Source organism: Cryptomeria japonica, chromosome 2, assembly GCF_030272615.1.
Source record: "Cryptomeria japonica chromosome 2, Sugi_1.0, whole genome shotgun sequence".
NCBI lineage: Eukaryota > Viridiplantae > Streptophyta > Pinopsida > Cupressales > Cupressaceae > Cryptomeria > Cryptomeria japonica.
The window spans coordinates 644587819-644614778 of record NC_081406.1 but is presented as its reverse complement, the minus strand read 5'-3'; the positions used below and the strand labels follow the sequence as shown (position 1 = coordinate 644614778).

General features: G+C 36.0%; 2 protein-coding genes across 4 annotated transcripts in view; both read left to right on the top strand.

The window, feature by feature from the left end:
- The window catches only part of LOC131054895 (protein ALTERED SEED GERMINATION 2), a 272133-nt gene extending 249609 nt beyond the window's left edge, over positions 1-22524 (top strand). For all 3 annotated transcript variants that reach the window (XM_057989532.2, XM_057989531.2, XM_057989530.2), the window contains one exon: positions 21920-22524. In XM_057989532.2, coding sequence (XP_057845515.2) covers positions 21920-22001 — 82 coding nt within the window. In that variant the 3' untranslated portion in view covers positions 22002-22524. The remainder of the gene's footprint in view (positions 1-21919) is intronic.
- On the top strand, positions 1226-4464 carry LOC131873672 (uncharacterized). Its single transcript, XM_059216803.1, has 5 exons — positions 1226-2085; positions 2198-2496; positions 2606-3003; positions 3127-3538; positions 3649-4464. The coding sequence occupies exons 1-5, from the start codon at positions 1349-1351 to the stop codon at positions 4245-4247; spliced, it is 2445 nt and encodes an 814-aa protein (XP_059072786.1). The 5' UTR covers positions 1226-1348; the 3' UTR covers positions 4248-4464.
- Positions 22525-26960: the final 4436 nt, after the last annotated feature.

Genomic DNA, 26960 nt, shown 5'->3' with positions numbered 1-26960 from the left:
CTATCGCTTTCGTCATCTATCACTAATTTAGTAATTATTATTACACAGTTCAATCATTGTTTTATACCTCCTCCTTTTCTCCTTAAGGGATGTGTTATCATTTATTGTTCAGCTACTTACTGGATTAGATGGGGACATTACACCATACTAGGGTAGCACATGTTCTCTCAGTTCAAAGTAACAGGAATATAAATTGAGAGTACAAAAAGACAACTTCAAATTCCAAAGAGGTTGTCTCTGCTGCCAAACCATAAGAATTTTTTTGCAATGACAGTATTTTTTGCTTTCTTGGATTCCAAATAAGTGAAACACCACCTAGTTTGCAATTGTGATTTTTGTGAATTTAGTATTTGAGTTCCCACAGTGAGATATAGTTTGCAGGAACCATGAGATGAGAGTAATTTTCATTTACTATAGATAGAACATATCAGCTATGGTCTGAGTAATCAGGTTTCAAAGATAATTTCATTTATCCACAGCTCTTCGACTTCTTGTATTTGACAACTTTGGTCATGAATAATTCAATGATCTTGTTCATTGAGTACTTCTATTCCTTGTTAAAGTCCCAGGTATTTCCTGTCTCTTTTATTATTATTATTATTATTATTATCTTCACACCTCAATGAGATCACACATCTCATAATATATATGCAAGAGGTGCCCTTCCACCAACGGACACCATACTTTATTAATATAATATTAATATATTATTATATTATTAATAATTATAACTATAGTTATTATCATAGATGACAAACTCGCCGAGTTTTTGCCCCTGGCGAGTAGTAACGACTTCTACTCGCCAGGAAACTCGCAGAGTTTTTGGCAAAAACTCGCCCGTGTTTTGTATACAGCCGAAAACGGCTTAAAACAAATTTGTTTTTTTGTTTTTCAATTGTGTTTTGGCCTGAGAAGGGGGAAACTCATTTGGAAGGCTTGGAAGGTGATTTGGGGTGGTTATTGAGTGATTCCAAGTGGATTTGAAGGGGATTTGAAGGGAAAATCAGATTCCAAGTAAGTTTTTTAATTTTTTTTTCTATGCTTTTTTAAAACAATTTGTTTATTTTTTGTTGCATTTAGATTGATTACAAATGATTCCTAGGTAGTCTAAATCATTTCTAAGTTATTTACACAAGATTTAACACAATTCTTGTTGAATTTTCACAATTTTTTTGAAGAATCTAGTTTTCAAAAAAAAATTCAAACCCTACTTTTTTTTAAAAAAAACTTCGAATGATGTCTAAATTTATTTAAACTAATGTAGATAGTTTGCTTAGTGCTAAATTGTTTAACTAAAATGTTAATTTTTTTTTGCACTTTGTATGTGTAGGTTAAGTAAGCATTAATCATGGCAAGGGAGCAATGGCCACTAGATCCATGCCCATCTGGATTTATAGGCACCCGTCCTAGAGGTGCTAGAGATGGGGCATGGAGGTATGCCTATGAGGGACCCGATCCTGGGTCAATTATATGCATACAGTGTGAGAGAATACTTCATGGAGGCATCAACTGCCTCAAATACCACCTTGCAGGAATAGATAGGCATGATGCTAGAGCATGCCCTGGGACCAATGAAGAAATAAAAAGACAAATGAATGCCCTACTTGCAGCTGGGGAAGAGAAGAAACTGCAAAGGGAGAGGGCAAAACTAGCCATGAGATCAGCCATAGCTGAATCTCAAGGTGTTTCTATTGACCTTGAAGAGGAAGAAGAAGCACTTGAGGGCATAGTGGGCTCTCGGCGTGGCCCACGTATCCGCAAACCGACCATCAGCTCACCCATTGCTTCTGCTTCCTCTAGTAGAGTACCTGGCCGGGGCCCTGTTCCACTTCCATCACAACGATCAGGTTCGATAGGTGATTATTTTGTGCCCAGAAACACACCTGGAGGACAACCATCATTAGAGGCTAGTGGATGGAATAAGGAGGTACATGAGAAAACTGACATTGCAGTTGCTGATTTTTGGTACTTCAACAACATTGCATTCAATGTGGCGGAGAATGCTTATTGGTTGAATTTGGTGACTGCTGTGACAGTTTCAGGAAAGGGGTACAAGGCCCCTTCTCGCAGGGATTTGAGTGGGAGGTTAGTAAATTACTACATAGTCCACTTGATTTCATTTTTAATTATTTTTTAGATTTCTTGTTTATTAAATCAAAATTGTGTACTAATACCTAATTTCACTTTGCATTTACAGGTTGCTCACAAATGCAGTTGCTAGGGCAAGAGAAGTGATGGAGGATCAAAAAATTGATTGGGCAAATTATGGCTGCACCATTCTTTCTGATGGGTGGACAGATGGCAAGAACCGCACCATCATCAATTTTTTGGTCGCTTGCAAGGACAATGTAGTGTTCTTGAAATCTGTCGATGCCTCCAACAAGGTGAAAAATGCAGAAACATTGGCTGGAATGTTGGAGCGTGTCATCATGGAGGTGGGGGTAGAGAATGTGGTGCAAATCATCACAGATAATGCAGCAGCATATGTGTCAGCAGGTAGAATCCTTTTGAATTATCACCTTTAGGCATTAGCAATATTCTCATTTGTTGTGGGCTTTGTTTTACTTGGTTGCATATTTCTTAAGAATAAATTCTTCTTTTGCAGGAAGAATCCTCCAAGAGAGGCACCCCACTCTTTTTTGGACACCTTGTGCAGCACATGTCCTTGACCTTCTTTTGGAGGACATAGGAAAACTTGAGTGGGTGACTCCAGTTGTGGAAGATGCAAGGAGGATCACTAAATATATCTACAATCACCCTTGGGTCCTAAATTTGATGAGACAACACACGCAAGGGAAAGATTTGGTGAGAGCTGGTGTCACAAGGTTTGCAACGATTTTCTTGACGTTGCAAAGCATTCTTGCTGCATTGGCTTCTTTGAAACAAATGTTTGTGAGTGGAGAATGGCTTAACTCACCTTATTCAAAGAAGCCTGAAGGAGAGGCTGTCGCATGCATAGTCTTTGACAACCAATTTGCACAAAGGGCTGCAGAGATTGTGAAGGTTGTTACTTCAAAACTTTAATTTTTAAATTTTAGTTATTTTTGATTCAAGTCTCTCATTACTAATTTGTAACTTCATTATTTAAATTTTGATCTTTTTGTAATTTGTATTTTTCAATTGTAGGTGTCAGAGCCCTTGGTTCGAGTTCTTCGCTTGGTGGATGGGGATAAAACCCCAATGGGATATCTTTATGAGGCCATGGATAGGGCCAAAGAGTCTATCAAAAATTACTACAAGGGGGATAGGCTCAAATTTGATCCCATTTGGGAAATTGTTGATAGGAGGTGGAACAATCAGCTCCACCAACCCATTCATGCAGCAGGGTACTTCCTCAACCCTCGTTTTAGGTTTGGGGGTTCTTACTCAGATTCGAATGGAGAAGTCATGGAGGGCCTCGGTACATGCATTGAGAGGATGGTACCTGATGTTGAGGAGAGAGACCTCATTGTGAGTGAGCTCCAAAATTATGAGGGAGGAAGGGGTAAGCTATTCTCTTCAGAGCTGGCTAGGAGAGGAAGAACCACTCAAACCCCAGGTATAACATTTGCCATTTGGATTTTGGGATCTAAAGACTAAAATGATTGATAAATTATGTTTTCTCTTTTCTCTTTGCTTTCTAACTTTTCCATTTTATTTATTTTGCAGATGCTTGGTGGCAAAATTGGGGTGGAAACACCCCACATCTCAAAAAATTTGCCCTCAGAGTCTTATGTCAGCCTTGCAGTTCATCCAATTGTGAGCGCAATTGGAGCTTGTTTGAAGCAATCCACACGAAGAAGAGGAGCAAGTTAGCGCAGAAACGGCTCAATGACCTTGTCTACGTGCAATATAATCTTCGATTGCGCGTAAAGAAGGTAGAGGAACTAGAAGGTGGTCCAATTGACTTGGATGATATAGATCCTTACAGTGATTGGACATCACAGGAGCAGCCTCCATTGTTTTCCGACACTGACATCACTGATTTGGAGAGGCAGGCTATGGAGGAGGGGGGTGGATTTGGTTTCAGGCTGGATGACATTGAGGAGGATGAGGATGAGGATGAGGATGAGGATTCATTGCCAGTGCCAGAGGCAGGTGGAGACATAGCTTCATCCAGGATGGAGAATGAGTCTCAATCAACCATACCGAGCGAGGAGGCACAGTCACGCCCAGTCCCACAGCAGACTTATACGACTAGACAGTCTAGACCCTCTAGTTCTACCTCTCCCCATGTTTTTGCTAGAGCTGGGAAGAGGAAGTTGTAATTGTAATTTGTGATGATGTATTTACTTTTGGTTTTACAAAAACTATTTAGTAATTTACTATTTTGCTTCAGGCTTCCAGCCATCAGCATTCCTCATGAGGATGCGATTTTGTAGACACTTTGCATTTAAATATATCTAGAATCAGCTTGTTTCTTTTGTGTTATCATTTATTGACTCTTTGGATGCATCTTCTCATTAAAAATTGCAAAAAAAATGCATTTTTTACTAAGTTTAAGCATGTTTTTAAGTTGCCGAGTTTTTCGCAGAGTTTTTCCGAGTTTTTCCCGAGTTTTCGCCGAGTTTTTTTCCCAGGGGCTTGGCGAGTCGAGCCGAGTCGCGAGTAGTTCAACTATGGTTATTATTATCACAATTAATAATATAATAATTATTCTCAATATAATCACAAGCTTAGTGTTATTTATGTAGGCTTGTGGATTCCGACCACAGCTACAATAAAATCAACACTCCCTCTTAGCTAGGGAGGAATCCTACTATCCTTTAATAAGTAATAACACATTATAGTAAACACAATAGCTCCATTTATTGTGTGAGAGAAAGATATCACCTCACCGTGATATTAGAGGTTATGGCATGTCCACGGATATCACGTCACATGATATCCACCATAACCACATAATGTAATATCCACCATTATGGCTTGTCTACAGATATCACATCTCATGATATCCACCATTATGGCATTTAAGGATATTACTTCATGGCATGTCCACGGATATTACGTCACATAATATCCACCATGAATATCTCTTTATGTAATATCAACCATCATGGCTTATCCACAAATATCATGTCACATGATATCCATCATGATGGTATGGTCAATCAATATTGCAAGATCGTCACCTTACAATAATGATCAAAAGTACAAGTGTTCATCATTGTGAGATCCTCACCTCTCAATAATGTTCACAGGGGCTCAACAAGCATTGAACCAATGAAGTCATGGAGTCACACACATGACATCCACCATGAACCATATGAAAGGGTGGAGATAAGGACTTTCACCTCAAGTCTCTCTCAAAGAGAAATGTATTATCAAATCACAGAAGATCACTAATGTTGAGCCTCCCTCTCAATTAGAGCTTCATATTTCCATATCTCCAATCTTGTCTCGAAGGTTTGCATCACCCTTGGTGAGTCCCAATCCCACCAAGTATCCATCCATCCAGGGATATCACATGGAACTCTATCTCATGAATCATAGATTCCTGTAGCTGTTACAACTTCCTGATCACTAGAGAGACCATCTTGACATGGTCTTCTCCCTCTAAATCAATATGATCAAGATCCTCTAGTCGCTCCCTCTGAATGTTGATTCTTCCTCTTCGAAGAAATGCAAACAATTATCAAGATTTCCCTTTCTTGAATGCAATCTCTCATCATCCTTATGCTCCCCAACCCGTCCTTTATCCACTTCCACTATAGGAGGGACACGAATGGAGCGATTAGGCTGAGCTTTCAGCTCTGGCCGATAATCGCATCACTATCAATAACAGAGTCATCTTCATCATGTGAAATAGGAATCACATCTGGGGTGGAGATAGTTTGCATCTCATATGCAAATGCCAACTTTTCGGATGCAATAGCCAGCTTCTCATAGCACTCTAATAGACACCTGGCAATGTCAAGATCAGCTTCAGCATCTTTGGATCTCTTCACAATACCAATATCATCAGGAGTTTTGGATATTGTGCCATGGTTTTCAACAGGTCTGCCTATTGAAGATACAATGCACTTCTTGCACAGATGTCTATCATGGAATCATTCATCACTAAGTATTCTATTATCCCGATTAAATAGATCATAAGCAAAGAAACCTAAGATAGGCTTAAGCTGGTGAAGGAATATTCTTAAGAACACCTGCTAAAGATTTGAGCACCTTTTCTATCCAGCAGTCATCATCATATCTAGTGGTTCCAGTGTGTATACTCATTATAAATCAGTTTCAATTCTGTCACTCATTAATTCTGTAATTTGTTGCTTTACGGCAAATGTGGCTACCTTTGCTTCCATGCTCTTTACACTGGGAATCAAAGGCAAACCCACAAGCTACACACCAAGAAAATTCACCGTCAAGAGAAAGAACTGCCAAGTATTCCACATGGGTGTAAAATGTAAATGATGTTCAATTTACATTCAATATGCAAGTTATATTCTACTTAGTATTATCTTGTTTTATATATTACTGAATTAACATATGAATCTGACTATCTTCTTCTATGTGGCAGGTAAGAGGAGCATTTATAAATTTCGATTTCCATTATCACACATACCATTTGACATATATAGTGGGCTGGGTACGGTCAAGCGATGCCTTGACCGGCCATGTCTTTTGGACATGGCCGATCAAGACATCACTTGATCGTGCCCCTTCGCTATAACAATAGTGCATGGTGTTTATTGACCAAATGGTGTATGTTCAACACTCGATAACTATCGGTGTATGCCAATTGGTGTATGATTATATTTAACACTTCGAAAGCTTGCCTTAACACCCGATATCAATCGGTGTGTGTTTAATATACCACCCGATAACTAACATCGATACTAATCGATGTCCGGTCTACCCGATAATCATTAAATCGGATTTGCAATGGTTAACCCGATTTGATAATCGGTGAATGCAAATAGTGTAATAGATTATCAAATCGGGATTCTATGATAATGAACAGTTAATCATCATATACAAATAAAGAATGTTTATCAATTGAGTGCTTGAGGTTATTCATTTTAATAATCGATATGATAAATGATTGAATGAGAGACTTCATTTATCTCTCATTCAATCATTTATCTTACCGAAGCTATTATGCATTAACACTCCCTCTTAGCTAGGTAAGATAAATGAGAGTAGTGTATCAAGCATCACAATTCAAATGATAGTTAGCATTCTTTTACATAATTTTAATTTTCTAGGAGATCATATCACCTAATCACAAGATATGAAGTATCACCTAACCACGTGATACAAAATGTCTATCACGTTAATCTTGTGATGACAGGATATCACCTTAGCACGTGATATCAGTATTGCCTAAGCACGCAATACTTAAGGATAATCATATGAGAAAATATTCAATTCTCATCTTTATCCAAGTTATGGTAGGTGCACTAACACTTCATATAAATGTTTTACCACAACACAATCATGGCTTCATCCATGATACACTAGAGATCCAACATGATAACTGGTTTGGACATTATAAGATTGTCACCTTATAATGTCTCCATACAAGTGTTCATTATCTTGAGAGATCGTCACCTCTTAGATATGAACCCAGGGGATAAAATCCAAAAATGTCTTATCATGACAAAGAAGTTTACATATTAAACATCTTATAGATATGCAAATACAGATTACAAAGCAATTTACCTTTCTATCATACCTAAACCTTTTCTGAAGTGATCGACCTTCACTCTGGAAAGAGGTTTGGTTAGAATATCTGCAGTTTGATCTCTTGTACAAACATATTCTAATTGGATTGCATTCTTGTCTACCATATCTCGCACATAGTGGTATGGAATCTCAATATGTTTGGATCTGTCATGAAACACTGGATTAACTGAAAGTTTTATGCAGCTCTGGTTGTCACAGTGTATAACAATGGGTTTCATAGGTTCTCCAAACAACCCCACAAGCAACTTCCTAAGCCATGCGGCCTCTTGGGCAGCCATAGAAGCTGCAATGTATTTTGCCTCGATGGAGCTTTGAGCTACAGAAAACTACTTCCTGCTGATCCAAGATATCATAGTTGAACCTAGACTGAAGCAACACCATGAAGTGCTTTTCCTATCAGTCACACTTCCAGCCCAATCTGAATTTGTAAATTCATGTAGGTCTATATCAACTTTCTCATATTTGAGACCAAGGTTTAGGGTACCTTGTAGGTATCTCATTATGTGTTTTACTGCAACCAGGTGTATCTCCTTCGGTTCACATATAAACTGACTTAGAGCATTAACTGCATAACAAATATCTGGTCTTGTATTTACCAGGTACATCAGGGACCCAATCATCTGTCTGTATTGAGTAGGATCAGTGGGTTGTAACTCTGCTGCTGCTTCTTTAAGTTTATGTAAATTGGTTTCCATAGGAGAGGTCATGGGTCTACAGTTTAGCATTCCGAATCTCTTCAAAATATCCAAGGTATACTTTCCTTGGTTTAGTATAATGTTGTCAAAATTCTGCCATACTTCCAATCCTGGGAAGTAATGAAGGAGTCCCAAGTCTATAACAAATTCTTTGGATAGATCTTTCTTGCATTGATCTATAAGGTGATCATTTCCTGTGATTAATAAGTCATCAACATATAAAATCAATATTAGCATATCACCTTTATTTCTTTTGTAGTAGAGATTAGGATCTGCATCATTTTGGAGAAGCCTAATCTTGAGAGATAGGTGTCAATTCTTTCATACCAAGCCCTGGGAGCCTGTTTAAGCCCATAGAGAGCTTTCTTGAGTCTACACACATGTGACTCTGCATCATGAATCTCAAACCCTTCAGGTTGCTCTAAGTATACCTCTTCTGAGATCTCACCATTAAGAAATGCTGTCTTAACATACATCTGATGAACTTTCCATCCCTTTGATGTTTGCAATGGCTAAGACTGCTCTTATTGAAGTGTGTCTGGCTACAGGTGCAAATGTTTCCTCATAATCAATTCCTTCCTTTTGAGAAAACCCTCTGGCTACAAATCTAGCCTTATGTTTCTCAATGTTGTCATCTGCAGTGTGCTTGATTTTGAAGAGCCATTTGGAGGTGACAACAGATTTCCCAGTCAGCCTAGGAACAATTTCCCAAACATCATTTTTCATAATGGATTGGTATTCTTCAGACATGGCATCATGAATTTCAAATCCTTTAGGTTGCTCTACGTAGACTTCTTCTGAGACCTCACCATTTAGAAAAGATGTCTTAACATCCATCTGGTGTACCTTCCACCCCTTTGCTACTACAATGGCTAATACAGCTCTTACTGATGTATACCTGGCAACAGGTGCAAAAGTTTCTTCATAATCTATTCCTTCCCTTTGTGAGAACCCTCTAGCTACAAATCTGGCCTTGTGTTTTTCAATACTGTCGTCTACAGCATGTTTGATCTTGAAAAGCCATTTAGATGAAACCACAGATTTCTTAGTTGGCTTAGGAACAATCTCCCAAACATCATTTTTCATAATGGACTGATACTCTTCAGACATGGCATCCTTCCATACTTGATGTTCAAGTGCATCTGATACATTGTTTGGTTCGGCTTTAGAGAGATCATTCATAAGGGCAACATAGCTAGTGAATTTATTAGGCCTTTTGCTTTCCTTGAAGGTTCCTAAAAGAGCAACAAACTTCTGAGCTTCTTCTATAGTTTTGGTGGCCCATAGTGGTCTTTTCTTGAGGTTTTCTCTAGGTGGACTTTGAGTTTCACTTATAGTTTCCTCAGGATTCTCCCTCTGAAGCTCAGGAGTAGGATCTCTATCTAAGCTAGGGGTGGGGATATAGACTTCAGGGTCTAGAGAGCTTTGGGCTCTTTTGAAGGCTAAGGTTCCTTCAAAGATCACATCCCTACTTAGTTCAATATTCTTTTGACCAGGTATATATATCCTATAGGCCTTGGAGGTTTCACTATATCCTACAAAGATTCCCCTTTTTCCAGAAGGCTCTAATTTTAATCTTTTCTCCTTAGGTACATGAATATAGACAGGGCATCCAAAAATCCTAAGGTGGCTTATATCCGGTTTTGATTTAGTAAAGACTTCCTCAGGGGTCTTATCTTCAAGATGAGAGTGAGGACATCTGTTTTGAATATATACAACAGTGCTAGTTGCTTTTGCCCAAAGATTGATATTTAGATTTTGATCAAGAATCATAGCTTTGGCAAATTCAACAATTGTCCTATTTTTTCTTTCTGCTATCCCATTTTGTTGAGGGTTGTAAGGTATTGTTAACTCCCTCTTAATCCCTAAATTTTTTACAAAACTCTTTAAATAATTCTAATGTGTATTCCCCCCCCCCCATTATCAGTTCTTAGGGTTGTAATTTTGCTTCCCGAGTAGTTCTCTGTTAGTGATTTGAATTCTTTAAACCTATTAAGGATCTCTTCTGATTCTTTACATTTCAGAAAGTAGATCCAAGTTTTCCTAGAGTAGTCATCAACAAATATTACATAATACAGAAATCCCCGCAATGAAGGTACAGACATAGGTCCACGTACATCAGAATGAACTAACTCTAAAATTTTACTTGTTTTCCTAGTACTACTCTGAAAAGCACCCTTAGTATTTTTACCTAGGGCACATCCTGTGCATGCCCCTGAATGATATTGCTTTAGCTTAGGTAGACCTGGGACAAGGTCTCCCATTGATGATAAAGCTCTAAAATTTAGGTGGCCTAGTCTTCTATGCCAAATTTCATTGGCATCTATAGTTTCATGAATTAGGGCTAAGTTGGGCTTCGTGCATAGCTCATACAAGTAGCCTTGTCTTTGACCAATAGTTTTAGCTTTCTTGATGGATGAGTTCTTTGGCCAAGCCAATACTTTGTTGTCCATGAAGGTCACTCTGTATCCATGGTCCTCCAGTGCTGATATTGAGACTAGATTCCTCTTGATGCTTGGAACATATAGCACTCCTCTAAGTTGTAATGGTACACCTGACTTTAGTTTGATGGTGCAGGTTCCAACTCCTTTAACAGGGTGTGTAGAATCATCTCCGATGGTTACTTCCTCATCATTCTCCTCTTTCATGGAGTCTAGTACTTCTCTGAATCCTATGATGTGTCTGGATGAGCCATTGTCGATCACCCAGGAGTTCACTTTGTTTGATGCTTGATTTGTGAGTGCTGAATAGAGTACATACTTCTCGGAGTCCTCTTCCCTTTTGGATTTTCCTGTTTTGGCAAATGTGGCTTGTTTAGTTCTTTCTGGACATTTGGCAACATAGTGCCCAAATTTGTCACATCTGTAACACTGAATTTGAGAGAGGTCCTTCTTGAAGGAGTTCTTGCCATGACGACCTTTTCTCTTCCTGAATTGCTTCTGCTTGCCTTTCTTATTTGAGTTCGTATTTAGAATTTGAAGATCTTCATCTATATTCTTCTGTTTGATCCCTTTCTTATTTTGCCTTGATTCCTCTTGGAGACAGTCAGCCTTTAGCCTATCGAATTTTGGGAAGTTATCCCTTGCACTAATGCCTTGGACAAATGTTTCCCAGATGCTAGGCAACCCATCTAGAGCAATGAGGGTTAATTCTTTGCTTTGGATCTCATATCCAAGGGTTGCCAGTTCATCCCTTAAGGTAGATATTCGCATGAAGTAGGCATTGACTGATTCTCCTTTTATCATGGCTATGTGATTTATTTCTCTTTTTTAGAGCCAAGGTTCTACTGGCATTTGATATCTCAAAAGCGTCTTCAAGTGCTTTGAACATGTTGAAGGTTGTTTCATGTTTCCTTATAATGGGCATAATGTTGTTCCTTACCCCATCAACTATGATTTTGATAGCCTTATCATTTCCTTCTTTCCAAATTGCTTTGTTAGGTTCAGTCTCAGGTTCTTTAGTTTCAGTCTTTACAAATGATTCAACTTTATTTTCTTTTAGAATCATTTGAATTCTGAATTTCCATGCGGAGAGTCATCACCTCCTGAGAGTCTGTCTTCAAATCTGATAGCGCTAGCCATTGATAGGATTGTGATGTTGAATATATGCTTGATTTGAATTTTACGTAAAATTGAACAGCCTCAGGTTCGATTTAACCTGGCTCTGATACCATGTAAATGATGTTCAATTTACATTCAATATGCAAGTTATATTCTACTTAGTATTATCTTGTTTTATATATTACTGAATTAACATATGAATCTGACTATCTTCTTCTATGTGGCAGGTAAGAGGAGCATTTATAAATTTCGATGTCCATTCTCACACATACCATTTGACATATATAGTGGGTTGGGTACGGTCAAGCGATGCCTTGATCGGCCATGTCTTGGACATGGCCGATCAAGACATCACTTGATCGTGCCCCTTCGCTATAACAATAATGCATGGCGTTTATTAACCAAACGGTGTATGTTCAACACTCAATAACAATCGGTGTATGCCAATCGGTGTATGATTATATTTAACACTTTGAAAGCTTGCCTTAACACCCGATATCAATCGGTGTGTGTTTAATATACCACCCGATAACTAACATCGATACTAATCGATGTCCGGTCTACCCGATAATCATTAAATCGGATTTGCAATGGTTAACCCGATTTGATAATCGGTGAATGCAAATAGTGTAATAGATTATCAAATCGGGATTCTATGATAATGAACAGTTAATCATCATATACAAATAAAGAATGTTTATCAATTGAGTGCTTGAGGTTATTCATTTTAATAATCAATATGATAAATGATTGAATGAGAGACTTCATTTATCTTACCGAAGCTATTATGCATTAACATAAAATACATAAACACCCTCTCTCACATAGCTTATAGATATAAATGAAGCCTATTCAATGATGAACGGGATACTTCAATGTTGGAAAAGACCACTAAGGGAACCAACCAATAACAATAAACATTTGATCAATGATCAAATGCTAATTGAAGTGTCCATTAGTAACAAGCCCTCCAAACACACACACTAACCCATGATACAATGAGAATGGGTCCATCTGCCACTAAACAAAACACGTGAATCAAGAAGCGCTAAAGGTGTAACAGAGTAGTCGGCCATAGAAAACTCTCACAATAAATGAGAATCAGTTTAGAGGATATGATGCAGCGACCAACATAAATTAAATGCACCAACCACTCAATCGTAGCATCAGTAGGCTAATATTAGCCTCAAGAATCCACGGCTGAAGGCATAAAACCGATGGAGAATTATAAGAGCACCAGTGAAAGAATCAGCATGTTTGATGAATTACATGTTGATTCTTTCACTGCTAATCAAATCACACTACATGCTGATTCTTTCACGAGGCAAAAACAAATCGCTTATACATTGTGATAATGACTTCACACACAGCACTCAGCTATTAATTATGACATAGAAGGTTGTACAAGAGTATATTTTCACCCAGTGCGAGCATGCTTCAGGTAAGAGCCTGTGATGTTCCCAGAATATTATAGCACTGACATTCAACCTTCATGTGCAGTGCAATGAATGGCACACCAAAGGTAGAGGCTTTGCGAACTACCAGAAATGAGTTACACCAAATATTATTCTATGTCCAATTATATGTGCGTTATGAGTTTTGACCCCTCTATCTTGGCTCTTGTTAGCAACTTTGTGACTTGTCCGCTCTGTTCACCTTGCCTGTTGAAGACACAGCGAGGGCTATCGCCGAAAGGAGATCAATCTCCAACGCCCGTGGAAGAATGAAGACGACCTAACAATATTTGTGGTGCCCAGGAATATACATCAGCCCTTATTCAATACCTGCGATACTTCTATATTGCCACAACTTCACTAAAATGTTTGAAGCTCAACAATTATTTAAATCATTTGACCATTGAAAAGCCCAACTCCATAATTATTTACACTAAAGCAATCAAATCGCCAAATATAGATTTTCTTACTATTGGCATAAAAAAAAATCACCAATGTTTCCCTTCGACAGGTATAACATACATATCGCACCCCTTATATTATTCTCAAATGCTAATCGTTGACTTTCATATTAATTATGTCTTGTATAAATCCGTTGCTTGAGTTAAGAGCCTTCTACATGGAGTCTCACCTTTTTAAATCTTACCATTTGTTAAATGACACTCTTTTAAATAAGTCAGTTGCACATTAAGTAAGAACCTCTGCCTTAGTATATAAACATATTAATTTATTTGGCTGTTGAACCCATCTTATTGCTAAAAGCAGGCACAGGAAAGAACCCGCTCTGATACCATGTTAAAGTCCCAGGTATTTCCTGTCTCTTTTTTATTATTATTATTATTATTATTATTATTATTATCTTCACACCTCAATGAGATCACACATCTCATAATATATATGCAAGAGGTGCCCTTCCACCAAGGGACACCATACTTTATTATAATATTAAATAATTAAATATTAATGATTATATATTAATATAATATTAATATATTATTATATTATTAATAATTATAACTATAGTTATTATTATCACAATTAATAATATAATAATTATAATATAATTATATTATTAATATAATTATTCTCAATATGATCACAAGCTTAGTGTTATTTATGTAGGCATGTGGATTCTGACCACAAGTACAATAAAATCAACATTCCTAATGTGATGACTTGGTCCAGGGTATGCTCTTTTCATTGAGGGTGATTTTGCATCAGAAGTATGCCTGATTGAGCATCATTAACCTCCTCTATGTTTACGCTTTTGTCCCCTTTTCTGTATGTATAGGGTATAATAGATTCCTTTTTTCTCTAATTGAGTTCGATGTTGTTGTTTTTCCTTGAGGACTATTAAAGTGTTTTCCAGTTTCCAGGTACACTAAGTTGTTTTCTGTGAATTTAGTCTGCCCGCTTGGATTCTACCTGGTGTATTCACTGCTTCTCGATCCTTTATCTGCAGGGTGAATTGGGGAATTCCAGAGTAGGGTTGTCCCTTCTTGATGAAGAGTTGACTAGGGAATCTTCTATGCACTATACTATATCTCTATAAGTTAAATACTAGGAAAGGAATCAAATGTTGGAATTTGTGAGGCATATCATCATACTGTTTGCATTTTTTATTTCCCAATATATGCTCTACCAATGGATCCAATCCTTTTGCTTGAAAATGGAAACTTGCTTGTTTTTGTTTTTCTAGCGAGCTCGCATTGATTGGTGGGCTTGGTTTGGGTCCCAATCCTCTATTCTTCATGGGTGTTGTGATTTCCCTTTGTTTCCATAGGACAAAATCTGGTTATATGTATATGAAGTGTGGCACAATTGATATCTAAATTGGATGTTCTTGAAGTCCACACGGTCTTCCCATTTGATGCCTTCAAGTTCCAAGATGGAGTCGTCTATATATGGCTGTTCCAGAACTATGTTGATGGAGATGTATGAAATTATGAATAATTGATCATTCTACGATAGAGAATTGGGCTCCAAAGGCATCTATGTATTCTAAAATTGAGTTTTCCATCCCAATTGTTGATGCAGGAGCATCCCCGGTTCTTGGCAATCTTGCATCAACTAAAAACATTTCTTTTCAGTTTGTTTTCTGTTTTTGCAGTTTCGGCATTTCTTTCTACATTTTCTTGCATTGGCTTACCAGACCCTTGCGGAGCTGGATTTTGCTTGTAAACATGATCATCTTCCTTATTCCCAAATTGCGGAACATTTGGATCATTTTCCGGCAAGTTATCGCTTCGGGATTCTGAGACAATTTTCTGGCCTAGAACACCGAAATCGCTTGGACCTATTTGCTATTGGCGAATCTTGCGGATCCTTTCCGTAGCTTGCGGAGTCCCTGTTCGTTGATTCCAATGTTCCTTGGCGTGTGGCTGACCTTCCCTTTAATCCGCATTTCGTCCTTTGGATTTTTCGGAGGAATCTCTTTGGCAGAGGCCGCTTGATGATTTTCACGTTTGATCTTGTTCTTCGGCATTTGATCCCTCTTGGGTCGACCCGGATCCCTCTTGACCGTATAAATCAATGTAATTTAGCATCATAAATCATTAGGGAGAAAATAGAAGATATATCTTAGGATTTAGAGGTCCGGAGTTCACTGATTATGTAATTGAGCATGTATGTAGTAGGCTAGTGAGCCGAATCTTGTAACCCGGATGTTATCGGTTATTTTGTAATCAGTTTTCATGATCTAATTCATTTAGTTTTGCATTGCCTCCATCATATCCTCTTGTTTCCGTTGTGTTTACTCTTGCTGCCCAGTCCGGATGGATCTCTTTGAGGCCCCTCCTAACCGGTTACTGCACCAATTGTTCCTTCCAAAATTCAGTGGGTAGAATGTTTAACCATGCCCATCCTGGCAGGGAACTGGGCGGCGACCATAGTTGCATTAATAATCCTGTCTCATTCATGAACAAAAGCTCACCTTGGGATAGAGCTTTAATTTTAGTAGTAGTGGGAAAAATCTCCCTGAACCATCCTTTAGGCATCATTAGTAAGTGAAACGAAGCCAAATGCCTTATGTTTCCCCTGCACCCATGTCCTTTGTTTGTTTTTCAAGGTAGGCTCCTACAAATCTACATACAAGAGCTTTTTTCCTTGGCAAACTATAGCTACGTGCCATATTTCAAGTAGGAATGGTGTACAGAAGGTGTGTCCATCTTGTCATAGCATCCATTTACTTTCTCAGTTGAGAATGGACATGTGGATGGAGGAATTTGAGCAAAACTTCATTTTAAGGAACTGTGACTTTTTAGTATAGCTTTTTCATGAATCATGGAGCCAGGGTGACAAATGAAAGAGCTTGAAAATCCTATGTTCACACAAGCTTGTGATAAGTAAACCATTGATGCTAAAACCCTATTTTTTAAACAACCAATTTAAATGAAACTCCTATCCACTTTGCCCTTGCTAATTTAAATGACACACTCTAAGGCCTCAAATCAATGGAGCACAAAAGTATGGAGCACAAATGACACAATTTTCAAGGTATCACAGACAATCAAAGAGACATAATTAGTTGTCTTAACAAGCAAGAGGTAGCAATTGCCATCCTAGTTACTTCCACTAAAGTGTTCAATATGGCTGAACCAATAGAAATAATTCTTATTACTGAAAGAGTGAGGGATTATTTTTCATGTTGAGGAATCTAAGTATGGCTCAAGTGAGCAATTGGTTACAAAAATGAAATAATACTTGGTTCCTTATGAGTATTAATTAGACTAATACTTAGCTCCTTCAAGTACTAAGAAGACCAATACTAAGCTCCTTATGAGCACTAATGAGACCGATACTTAGCTCCTTTTGAACATTATCATTAGATAACTGTTAGGATTCGTGAAATGCGAATCCCACAAGCCCAGTTATCTTCTGCAAGAATACCTGTCATACATAAAGAGAGAATTGAATAGCAAAATAATTGAAGACAATAACAATGAAATTGATTGAATTGCTTTGAAATTGCTTGAGTTACAATGAAGGATATGACATCCTTATAAAGAAATCTAACTCTAAAGATAGAAATCCTAAATGGTGGAGTTTACAAGATAGACTGTGAGTTAAAATAGAATGCATGAATTAGTCATGTATGCACAAAAAATATAATAGACTAATTAAATGCATGAAACTCTCGAAATCTAAACATAGTTTGTTTTTCCTAGTTTGCATTATTTATGGAGATAAATATTAATTAATTAACTAAATAATAAATGCCAATAATTAATTACTAATTAAGGCATAGATTATTTAGTGAATTAATGCAATTAAATGAATAATTAATATATGAATTATTTACTCCAACACCCCCCTTGAATGCACAACTGGGGAGCAGCAAAAAAGATGTAGGAAAAAAGCATGCAAAGATGAATGCAAGATGGGTCCCAACATAAAGCCTGATGAGGTACCCATGAACAAACATGGAAGTTTCTTAGAAACGGAGCAAAGGAGAAAACTCAGTGGGAACAAAACTCCTCTCCAAAAGAGAAACAAAAAGAAACATCGAAGCATGAAAAAGCTGCAAACTATGTCATAGAATGACTGCTATGATGGTGAAAAAAACCCTCCAGAAATAGGAATGCAAGAGTGTCCATATGGTAATTATTCCATCTCACCGAAATGCATAGGTAATGGGTAACCAACCACTGCATCTTCTTAGTACACAGGAACAAGTATTGAATACATAGAACCTCCAACGCGAAACCAAGGAAGCATTAGCACCAACAGTAGAAACCCCCCAATCATGCTGACAAGGGAGAGGTATGACAGGTACACTGAATCTAAATGTTATTCTCCATGATGCTGGAAAAAGTAGAGATCTGAGACAAGAAAGGTGGAGCTCGGATCACAGGAAGGTTATAATAGGACCAGAAAAGGCATTGTTGACATCAAAAGGAAGAGACGGTGATCTGGTAAGCAGTCTGCAAACATAGACCTGAGATCTGGATAGAGCTCTGAATCATCTTTCCAATGATATCTCGTTTGCGAAAAACGGAGTCCGGATGCACAAGATATGCCCTCGGGAGTGCAAACAGCAACTTCTGACTTCAACTGGCAAAAAAGCATGCAAAATGGAAAAATAAGAAAAAAATACCTCCATATCTAGATCGGGCTCAAAAAGAGTTTTCCAACGATATATGGTTTTCCCAATTTCGCCTCTGTATGCTCAAGTTATGGCCAAAAGAAAAGAAAAAACCCATCTTTTAGGGCACAAAGAGGGTCCAAAGGGGCCATGTATGCTGACTGTACTGCTGACGTCATGCTGATGCAATGTACTTTTGCTGCAAAGGGTTGACCTTTTTTTTTTTTAAATAACCTTTTTTGTAACAACATGCACCCACTTGATTTTTTTTTATTTTTTTATTTTTAAATTAAAAACCCAGCAATCAAAATAATTTTTACCAGCCAGTTGATTTTTTTTTTTTGGAAAATATTTCTAACGCAGGTGCAAATACGGCCGCACGGATTTTCGTGCCTCGAAAAGCATGCCAATAAAAAATCACAAAAAAAAATTTTGACCTCCGATTTTGACGATTTGACAGGCGTTCTACGGGTTTTTGGCCGCTGTGGACGCAATGGTGAGGTCCTCTTGGGCTCAAAATGCCTCAAAAATTGCAGGCACCCCCAGAGATCTGAAAAAGTACAAATTTTCAAATCCTTGCAAATTTGACGTCATGTATCCGATTTCAATGAAACAAAACGTGATTCTGACTTTCTCGAGTCTTCTAGAACTAATTGTGCGCTCCAAATTAATCCAAGATGAACGATTTGTTGTGTATACAAATAATCTCCAAAAAAACGCGAACATGAATCTTCAAATCTGGAGCTCTGATATCATGTTAGAATTCGTGAAATGCGAATCCCACAAGCACAGTTATCTTCTGCAAGAATACCTGTGACACACAAAAAGAGAATTGAATAACAAAATAATTGAAGACAATAACAATGAAATTGATTGAATTGCTTTGAAATTGCTTGAGTTACAATGAAGGATGTGACATCCTTATAAAGAAATCTAACTCTAAAGATAGAAACCCTAAAAGGTGGAGTTGACAGATAGACGGAGAGTTAAAATAGAATGCATGAATCATTCATGTATGCACAAAAAACATAATAGACTGATTAAATGCATGAAACTCTCGAAATCTAAACATAGTTTGTTTTTCCTAGTTTGTATTATGCATGGAGATAAATATTAATTAATTATCCCTAATTAATTAATTAACTAAATAATAAATGCCAATAATTAATTACTAATTAAGGCATAGATTATTTAGTGAATTAATGCAATTAAGGCATTTATTAATGTATGAATTATGGCATACCAAGAGTCAACTTTAGAAATCCACATTAGATATTAGAATCTAACAATGGAAGACCAAGAGTCACAACTTAGAATTCCACATTAGATGTCCCTTTGGGGATTTGAATGCGGGTCTTCATAATGAGAACCCAACATTTTAACCAATTGAACTCAACCCCTTTGACATATTTGAGATTATGTGGTGGAAGTATAGCAATTACAGCAATATCCTGTCACAAAAAAGACCACCAAGCAATAAGAATTTATCTTTCAGTGACTTTACTACCCCTGCTTTCCAATTAAGTACTCTTCAAGTGGCCAAGGTGATAGAGCCTCTGTGGGATGAGCATGGAATGGAAAGAAAAAACAGTTGCTAGCACTTACAATGGCAAGTGGCACTGCCCCAACAATAGGACTGATAATTGAAGTTGTGGATAACTTCTCAAATTTCATGCAGTTTTTTTTTTTATGTCGGCCATTTATCACCTTACTATAATGTTATCAGAACGTTACCTTATTCCTCAGAATTGTCCCTTAATCTCCTAGTTATCTTAGTACATTGAACCTGCTCTCTTATGCCGTTCTCATATATTACTGTTAGATCTTTAAAGGTTTTGTAAACATCTTAATCTAACTTTATCATCTGATTTGGGTTTTGTAATCCTACTGTTCCATTTATGTATAAATCAATATTTATATAAATACAAACAACGTAAAAGTTAAAACAATTCATTGAGGATGATGGATGGCAGAAGGCCATGATCTCTTGTGTGAAAATGCAAGCTGTCACAGACTCGCAAACCAAAGAGATCCAAGACCAGGTTGGAAAGCATTTGTGAGTATTTATTTTTTCTCTAAAATTCTAAATACACGGTATATTAATGCCATCTTCAATTAGTATTTGCTTGGTCATGAGACAGCATTCATTATTCAATCAATAGTCCAATTTCCTGAATAGTCTCTGGTTACACCATGTTTAATTGCTAAAGCCTTTCAATCAGTATTTAAGAGCATGTCATAAGGATCTAAGGGATTCACTCACTGAGGATCCCTTATTATTGCAATTACAGTAGTCATCTATCTAACCCAGAGTTGCAAATTCATATATCATCTTTTGGTTTCAAATTCTAACTTATTTGCATTCCAAAGTTGGAAAATATGATAACTTCTCTTGTTTCTGTATCAGAAATAGGATGGAAGGGCAATTTTCAAAAGAATATATACATCTTTTGAAATACAGCATGAAAATACGTTTTAAATTCTTATTCCTTTCAATCCCTGTTAGCATTTTATTTCTAGTAACTTTCTGGTCCTCCAGATCAAATCATCTTTCTATTGCTACCCTGATCGGATTTTTTACTTCATGATGTGCAATATAAACTCTAAAGTTACTGGTTTATTTTGAGATTGGCACACATTTTCAAAAATCTGATATTATGACTCTATTCTGGACTCCGATTTACAAATTTATCCATAATTAGGAGTTAATTTATCTGTTATATTGATTTAAAAAAATCACATAAGCAATTCTAACTTTCAGTGTTTCAGATTTGTATTTTACACAAATGTGCATACATGGAATAAAAGTGACCTGCCCTCAAACATTGACACGCCTTGACCCTGAAAACAAAAAAATGGCTTTCAGGAACCTCTATTTACCCGTAAATTCTGACAATCTCGGATTCTATTTATAATGAGAAAAGGACGAATTTGCCTTGTAGGCTTACCAAACTGCTAAAAGGATTGATAAATTTCAATTTTAACATTAGGAAGTGGATTGTTTTTTGAAAATAGCGTAAAACAAAAGAACCTATTCAATTGCCAATTTGTTTTTAGAAATTGTATTAATCATATTGGCCAAGCAGCATGTGTCGTGTGAAAATTTGTAAACATTTTATGCTTTTTGAAGAATATTTTGTCATGTGCTACTGCACTTGTTCCAGAGAGTGCCACTTAGTTGAAAAAAGGTGCATAGCATTTGTAAGCAAAGAATTCTCAATTCCACTTAAATTAACCACTGTATGCTCTATTCTTGGGACATCCTATTACTTTAATATTCCTATATTTACCGGTACACCTTTGTAAAAATTGCAAAGTGTGTATACATTATATATATATTCAATTTACCAGGGAATACATTACTTGTGTTTAATTGATTACTTAATACTTTAAGGTTACCTATTTGCCAAGAAACTATGTAAGAATGCATAGAGATAAAACTGACTTTTGTCCTGCATACAGGCCTTTTGAAATTCTTCAGCGCTTTAGCATGCACGATGCTGCAGAAGGGACCGTACATCCGTTTGAGTGCACACCAAGTTAGCATTAAGCTATTTAGTGCGTTACAACTTGTTTGAAATATTATACTTGAATCATCAATAAATGATCTTTGAGTAATGTCCGAAAGTTGTATCTTGTGCCTATGTAAAATTTTGCCTGTTATGTTGTATTCAATGCGCCCATTTATGGTTTGTCTTGACTATCAATAGCATAGGCATATCATATCAAATAAAGACAAAAATATTGCACAATCCTCATACGATGGATAAATGCGATCCATGACTTAGAGTAAGCAGTAAGAAAGCATATTTTTTGTCATTCAGCTCTATGAAGTCCTCTACAATCATTTTACGATCGCAAATTGTTTGGCATCAATTGTACAGAGAAAATTATTTTTTTTATTGCATGTAAACATCAGATATCAGGTCATGTGTAAATATGCACAAAGGGTTTTGACAAAATTGATTCCTTGAGCCTGAATTTGTTCTCAGAGAACTAATCTGTGTTGCATCTGAAATTGAATTCTAGCAATTTATTCAAGTGGACATTGATTTGTTGAGCTTCAAGTAATCCAGTGGACTGATAATATTCTAATGGTATCTATAAGGTAGGCCCTCAAGGCCTATTAGAGCACCTCTCTTCTATCATTCTCACATGTACACCTAAATTATTGAGCTCCAAAATGACTACATATAATCACACAATTTAAGAAATATGATGATGGACTTATACCTTTAATATGACTACATATAATCACACAATTTAAGAAATATGATGATGGACTTATACCTTTAATTGTCAATAACCCTAATTCTGAGTATCACTGGAATGCAACTCTCTAAAGAGAGTTTTATTTCTAAACAATCTTTACTTGACTTTCAAAGCAGGGAGGATTCCCTTTATAAACAGAGAATTATCTAGTAAATAATCTAGTGGGTCATTTTGATAACATAAGCTGTAGGAAATTGATCGTTGTTTATGAATTTTTATATGTATTTAAAGAAACTTAGATAGTTTAATCAAGCACTACAAAAAAAAGTTTTAAAGAAAAAACGAAATGTCATTCCTTGTGAGCTAAACAAACTTACTTTGTATATATAAATTGTTTATTTTGTATATATAAATAAAGGATGTGAGAAAATGAAGTGTATATTTTTGTGATTTTTTTGTTGCAATATTTTTATTTTTATTTAAAATGCGTATTATTAAAAAAAATTGCAATATTTCAAAAAAACAAAAATGGATATCTATTTTGATTCGACTTACCAAACTAAAAAATTTGAAAATCCAAGTTTACATGAAAAAATCTTACCCATAATCATGGTCAAGCAACCTTAAATAGACTGTAATTCCTCTTGCATTTCTTACATCACTCATGCATTGTAGATTCTTTCATAAACCATCATTTCAACTTGGCTTCCAATCCTACATGTGATAGGAGGGCAATCGATGCCTTGTCATAGCACCTATCTTAGAAGATGCTCAGTAACTCCTAGTTTTAACATTTTCCAACAAACCTCCTATTCAATGACTTCTCTCGCAATAATAAATATATAATGTTCTCACCTTCACATGGGCATTTTATTATATCCAGTCCATGATGTTTGAAGATTATACACTATTTATTGTCTACATGAATAATTATAACTAATCAATATTTATGAATTGGAAATTGAATGGAACACCTAATCCTTACATTTTCTCACTTGACATTTACATTAGAAAGACAAAATAGGAAACGAAAATGAATGATAAGGTGTTGGAAGAAGCAAGACATGTACTCTCTTTGCTAACAAAACTTATGTGTTCACTAGCTTAGTGAGAGAAGCTATAACATTATCCAAAGCATCATCATTTGGTATTATGTCTACCATCCTCAAACATTTGATGAATTGATGATATCGACTATCAATATGCCTTAGTATGAGCATGGTGCATCAAATATTTTGCTAAAGAAATAGCACTTTTATTATCATGCAACTGATCCTAACTTATCCATAGTTAAAGCCAGTTTACTTGAACACAACCTCTATAAGCATATTGCTTCTTTATTGCCATCTGTAGTGGCCATTTACACTCTAGTTTATTTAGTGGACAATGCAACCATGGATTGCTTCTTATCTGACTAACTCCAAACAAAGCAAACTCCTAATTACTTGTGCACCTCTTGCTAACCTGATCACCAACCCAATCTAAATCAACAAAGCCTTGTATATCAAACAACTTGCCCATATCATCAGTCCCATTACAACAAACACAATGATCAAAAGTAATGTCTTCCACATGTCGAGAAGAAAGAAGAAATGTTTCAAGTCCTTACATGACCTTTTAAGTTTTATTGTTCTTATCATGTATGTGGTGATATCATTTTGCATCCAAATGTGTCTATTGCATCTTATTCCCATCATGATAGGTTCATTTGTGGTTCCACATGTTGCATTGATTCTATTATGATCAAAATTATTATTAGAGGCATTCAATATTTTCCTCCTCTTTTACTCCAAGCTTCACATTGCATTATGATCAGTCTCTCAATCTCCTAATTACCGTTATCTTAAAAATAAATCATGCCTTTCCAATTTTAGAAGGATTTTGCTTCACAAAAACGTACAAATCCTTAATACCAAAACAAAGATCCAAATTCAACTTTCTAAAAATGGGTATTGATTTTTTTACTCACGAGGAATCTTCAAACTTTCTTAACTATAGTCATGGCTTAAATCAAACATTAAAGCAATGCATATCAATCGAGTATCTACATGACTATTAAGAAAACCGACATGTATCCTTACCGTTGTGATTCGTGAAACTCTTCAAGACTCATAATGTTAAAAAGATGAAATTTGTAACAACCATGCAATTTAAGTGCCTAAAACACACTTACTCTAGTTAATAGTTTAAAACAACCAAAACAAACATGCAAAAATGAGAAATCCATTATAACTTTGTGGCATGCTATTAGACCTCTTTGATATGGAAGATCAAATTTATGAGATAACAAAATTGCAACTATAAATTGATATCTCATTCAGACTTAAGTTATTAGCGAGTGTAAACCAATGCATTTAAAAATAAAAAAATTGGCGAGGGGTGAGGGGGGGATGGTATTGGATTCATTTTGCATTTACCCATTCAAAAAAAATCAAGTCATATATTTGCAACCTAGAAACAAGATTTAAGTTCAAAACACCACATAGGAAGCATATAATAAACACAATCACCATAAAAAATTAAAAATACTTTATTTTCAATTTGTCAAACTCAAATGTCATGATGCATATTCATTATTTAATGTTTAAATATTAAAATTAGCAATCAACATCATATGAGTCTTTATAAATTCCATATAGCCATGATCATTGATGTTAAATAATGTAAGCATATTAGAAGAACCATTGGCACTCTCACTAAAAGCATCCTAGCTATCCAACGTCTCAAAAAAATTAAGATTGTTGAGATGTAGAAGCATTCAAGTTAGTATCCCCCGCCTCTACATCTCACAACTTCATTGCCTTTTTCTTGTAGTTATTTTGTTACTTTGAAAGAAGTCACAAATTTAAATTTGCATATACTAAATCATCTACCCTTTTTACATCAATTAGTTGTACTTGAGAGAATGAAGTATGTATTCTAATTCCACTCACATGAAGAACTAACAACCTATTGAGGCAAAATTAAAGAGATTTAAACTCAAAAAAGGTTATTTAAAAGATTCAAATTTAGAGAGTTTTAGATAATAAAAATAAAAATTTATTTTTGATAAAAATTTTATCATAAGAGGTTGTAGCTATTGGAATATTTTTCCTTAGAGATATGACCAATTGTGAGCGGGTTTCTTATACTTTCATGCAGAGAAAAAATAATTTGACCATTGGAGTGTACAAATTCAACAAACCTATTTATGACTACATCCTCTGAAGCGAGATCAAGAAAGAGCAGCAAATGCTAGCATGTAACCTTTTTTGACAGTTTCATATTTGTATGGTGCAATCCTCCTTAAAAAAAAGGATTTTGGAGTTAAATAATTTAGAGTTATTGTAAATACAAGAAGATGTAGTGAAGTTGTCATTTTATTCCATCACTCAACAAGAATTGTTTGCATCTATTTAAAGAAAGTTTCTTTAGGATCTTGCTCTATCTCATTTATAATAATCTTTGTTTTTTTATTCATTTAATCAATGTCATCATATACTTGTCCCAAGCATGGCTTATCCATGTTAGTACAATTGATTATACTTAAGATGAACCTAGTGAAATCAAGAAGATTCCACACCATGATCTGAAAATTTGAATGAACTTGACATTTGGACCATTGATGACATCTCATTCTAGCTTGCAAAGTATTGTCAAGAAGCCTAGTTGAGGAATTTGTCATCCAAACAGTATATAAATAATGAGGTAAGGATTGGTGCAAGGCAAGAATGGCATGACTCCTTTGAAATGCATCAATTCAAAGTTGTAGACCCAAAAAGTACTTGGAAATCCAAATATATTTTTTTTGGTTGTGAAAGGGATTGACTCTTGCAATTGACTCAACAAATGATTTTTATTTTATGAATAGGGTGTTCACCAAATGACAATTGCATATTAAGTAGCATATTTGGCAAAGCGGTAAACAATTGTGTGTGTGCAATGAGTTGGTAATTGAAATAACTAACAATTTCTCTTCCCTTTTAGTGTTTTGTCATTTATCTTTTGACATTTTGATGCTAAGGGAAGTGGTTATGAACCTTCTCCATGTTTTGGAAGGCATGTTACGCATTTGTTTGGGTGGTGTGGAGCCACTATTAATTCCATAATTTCAATTTTCATAAATTAGTTTGTAAAAAGGGAGTGTGAGAGTGAGTAGTACAAATGTCTTAAAGGGTGTTGGATCTTGTACAGGTCAAGTTGGAATTTATAACTTATCTTACTTATTTTTTAAATTGGTTTTTTAAGTAATTCCTTCATAGATTGGTTTTTACTTGGCAAATGTTTTCTTCAAATTATAGGTGTTGTTTTG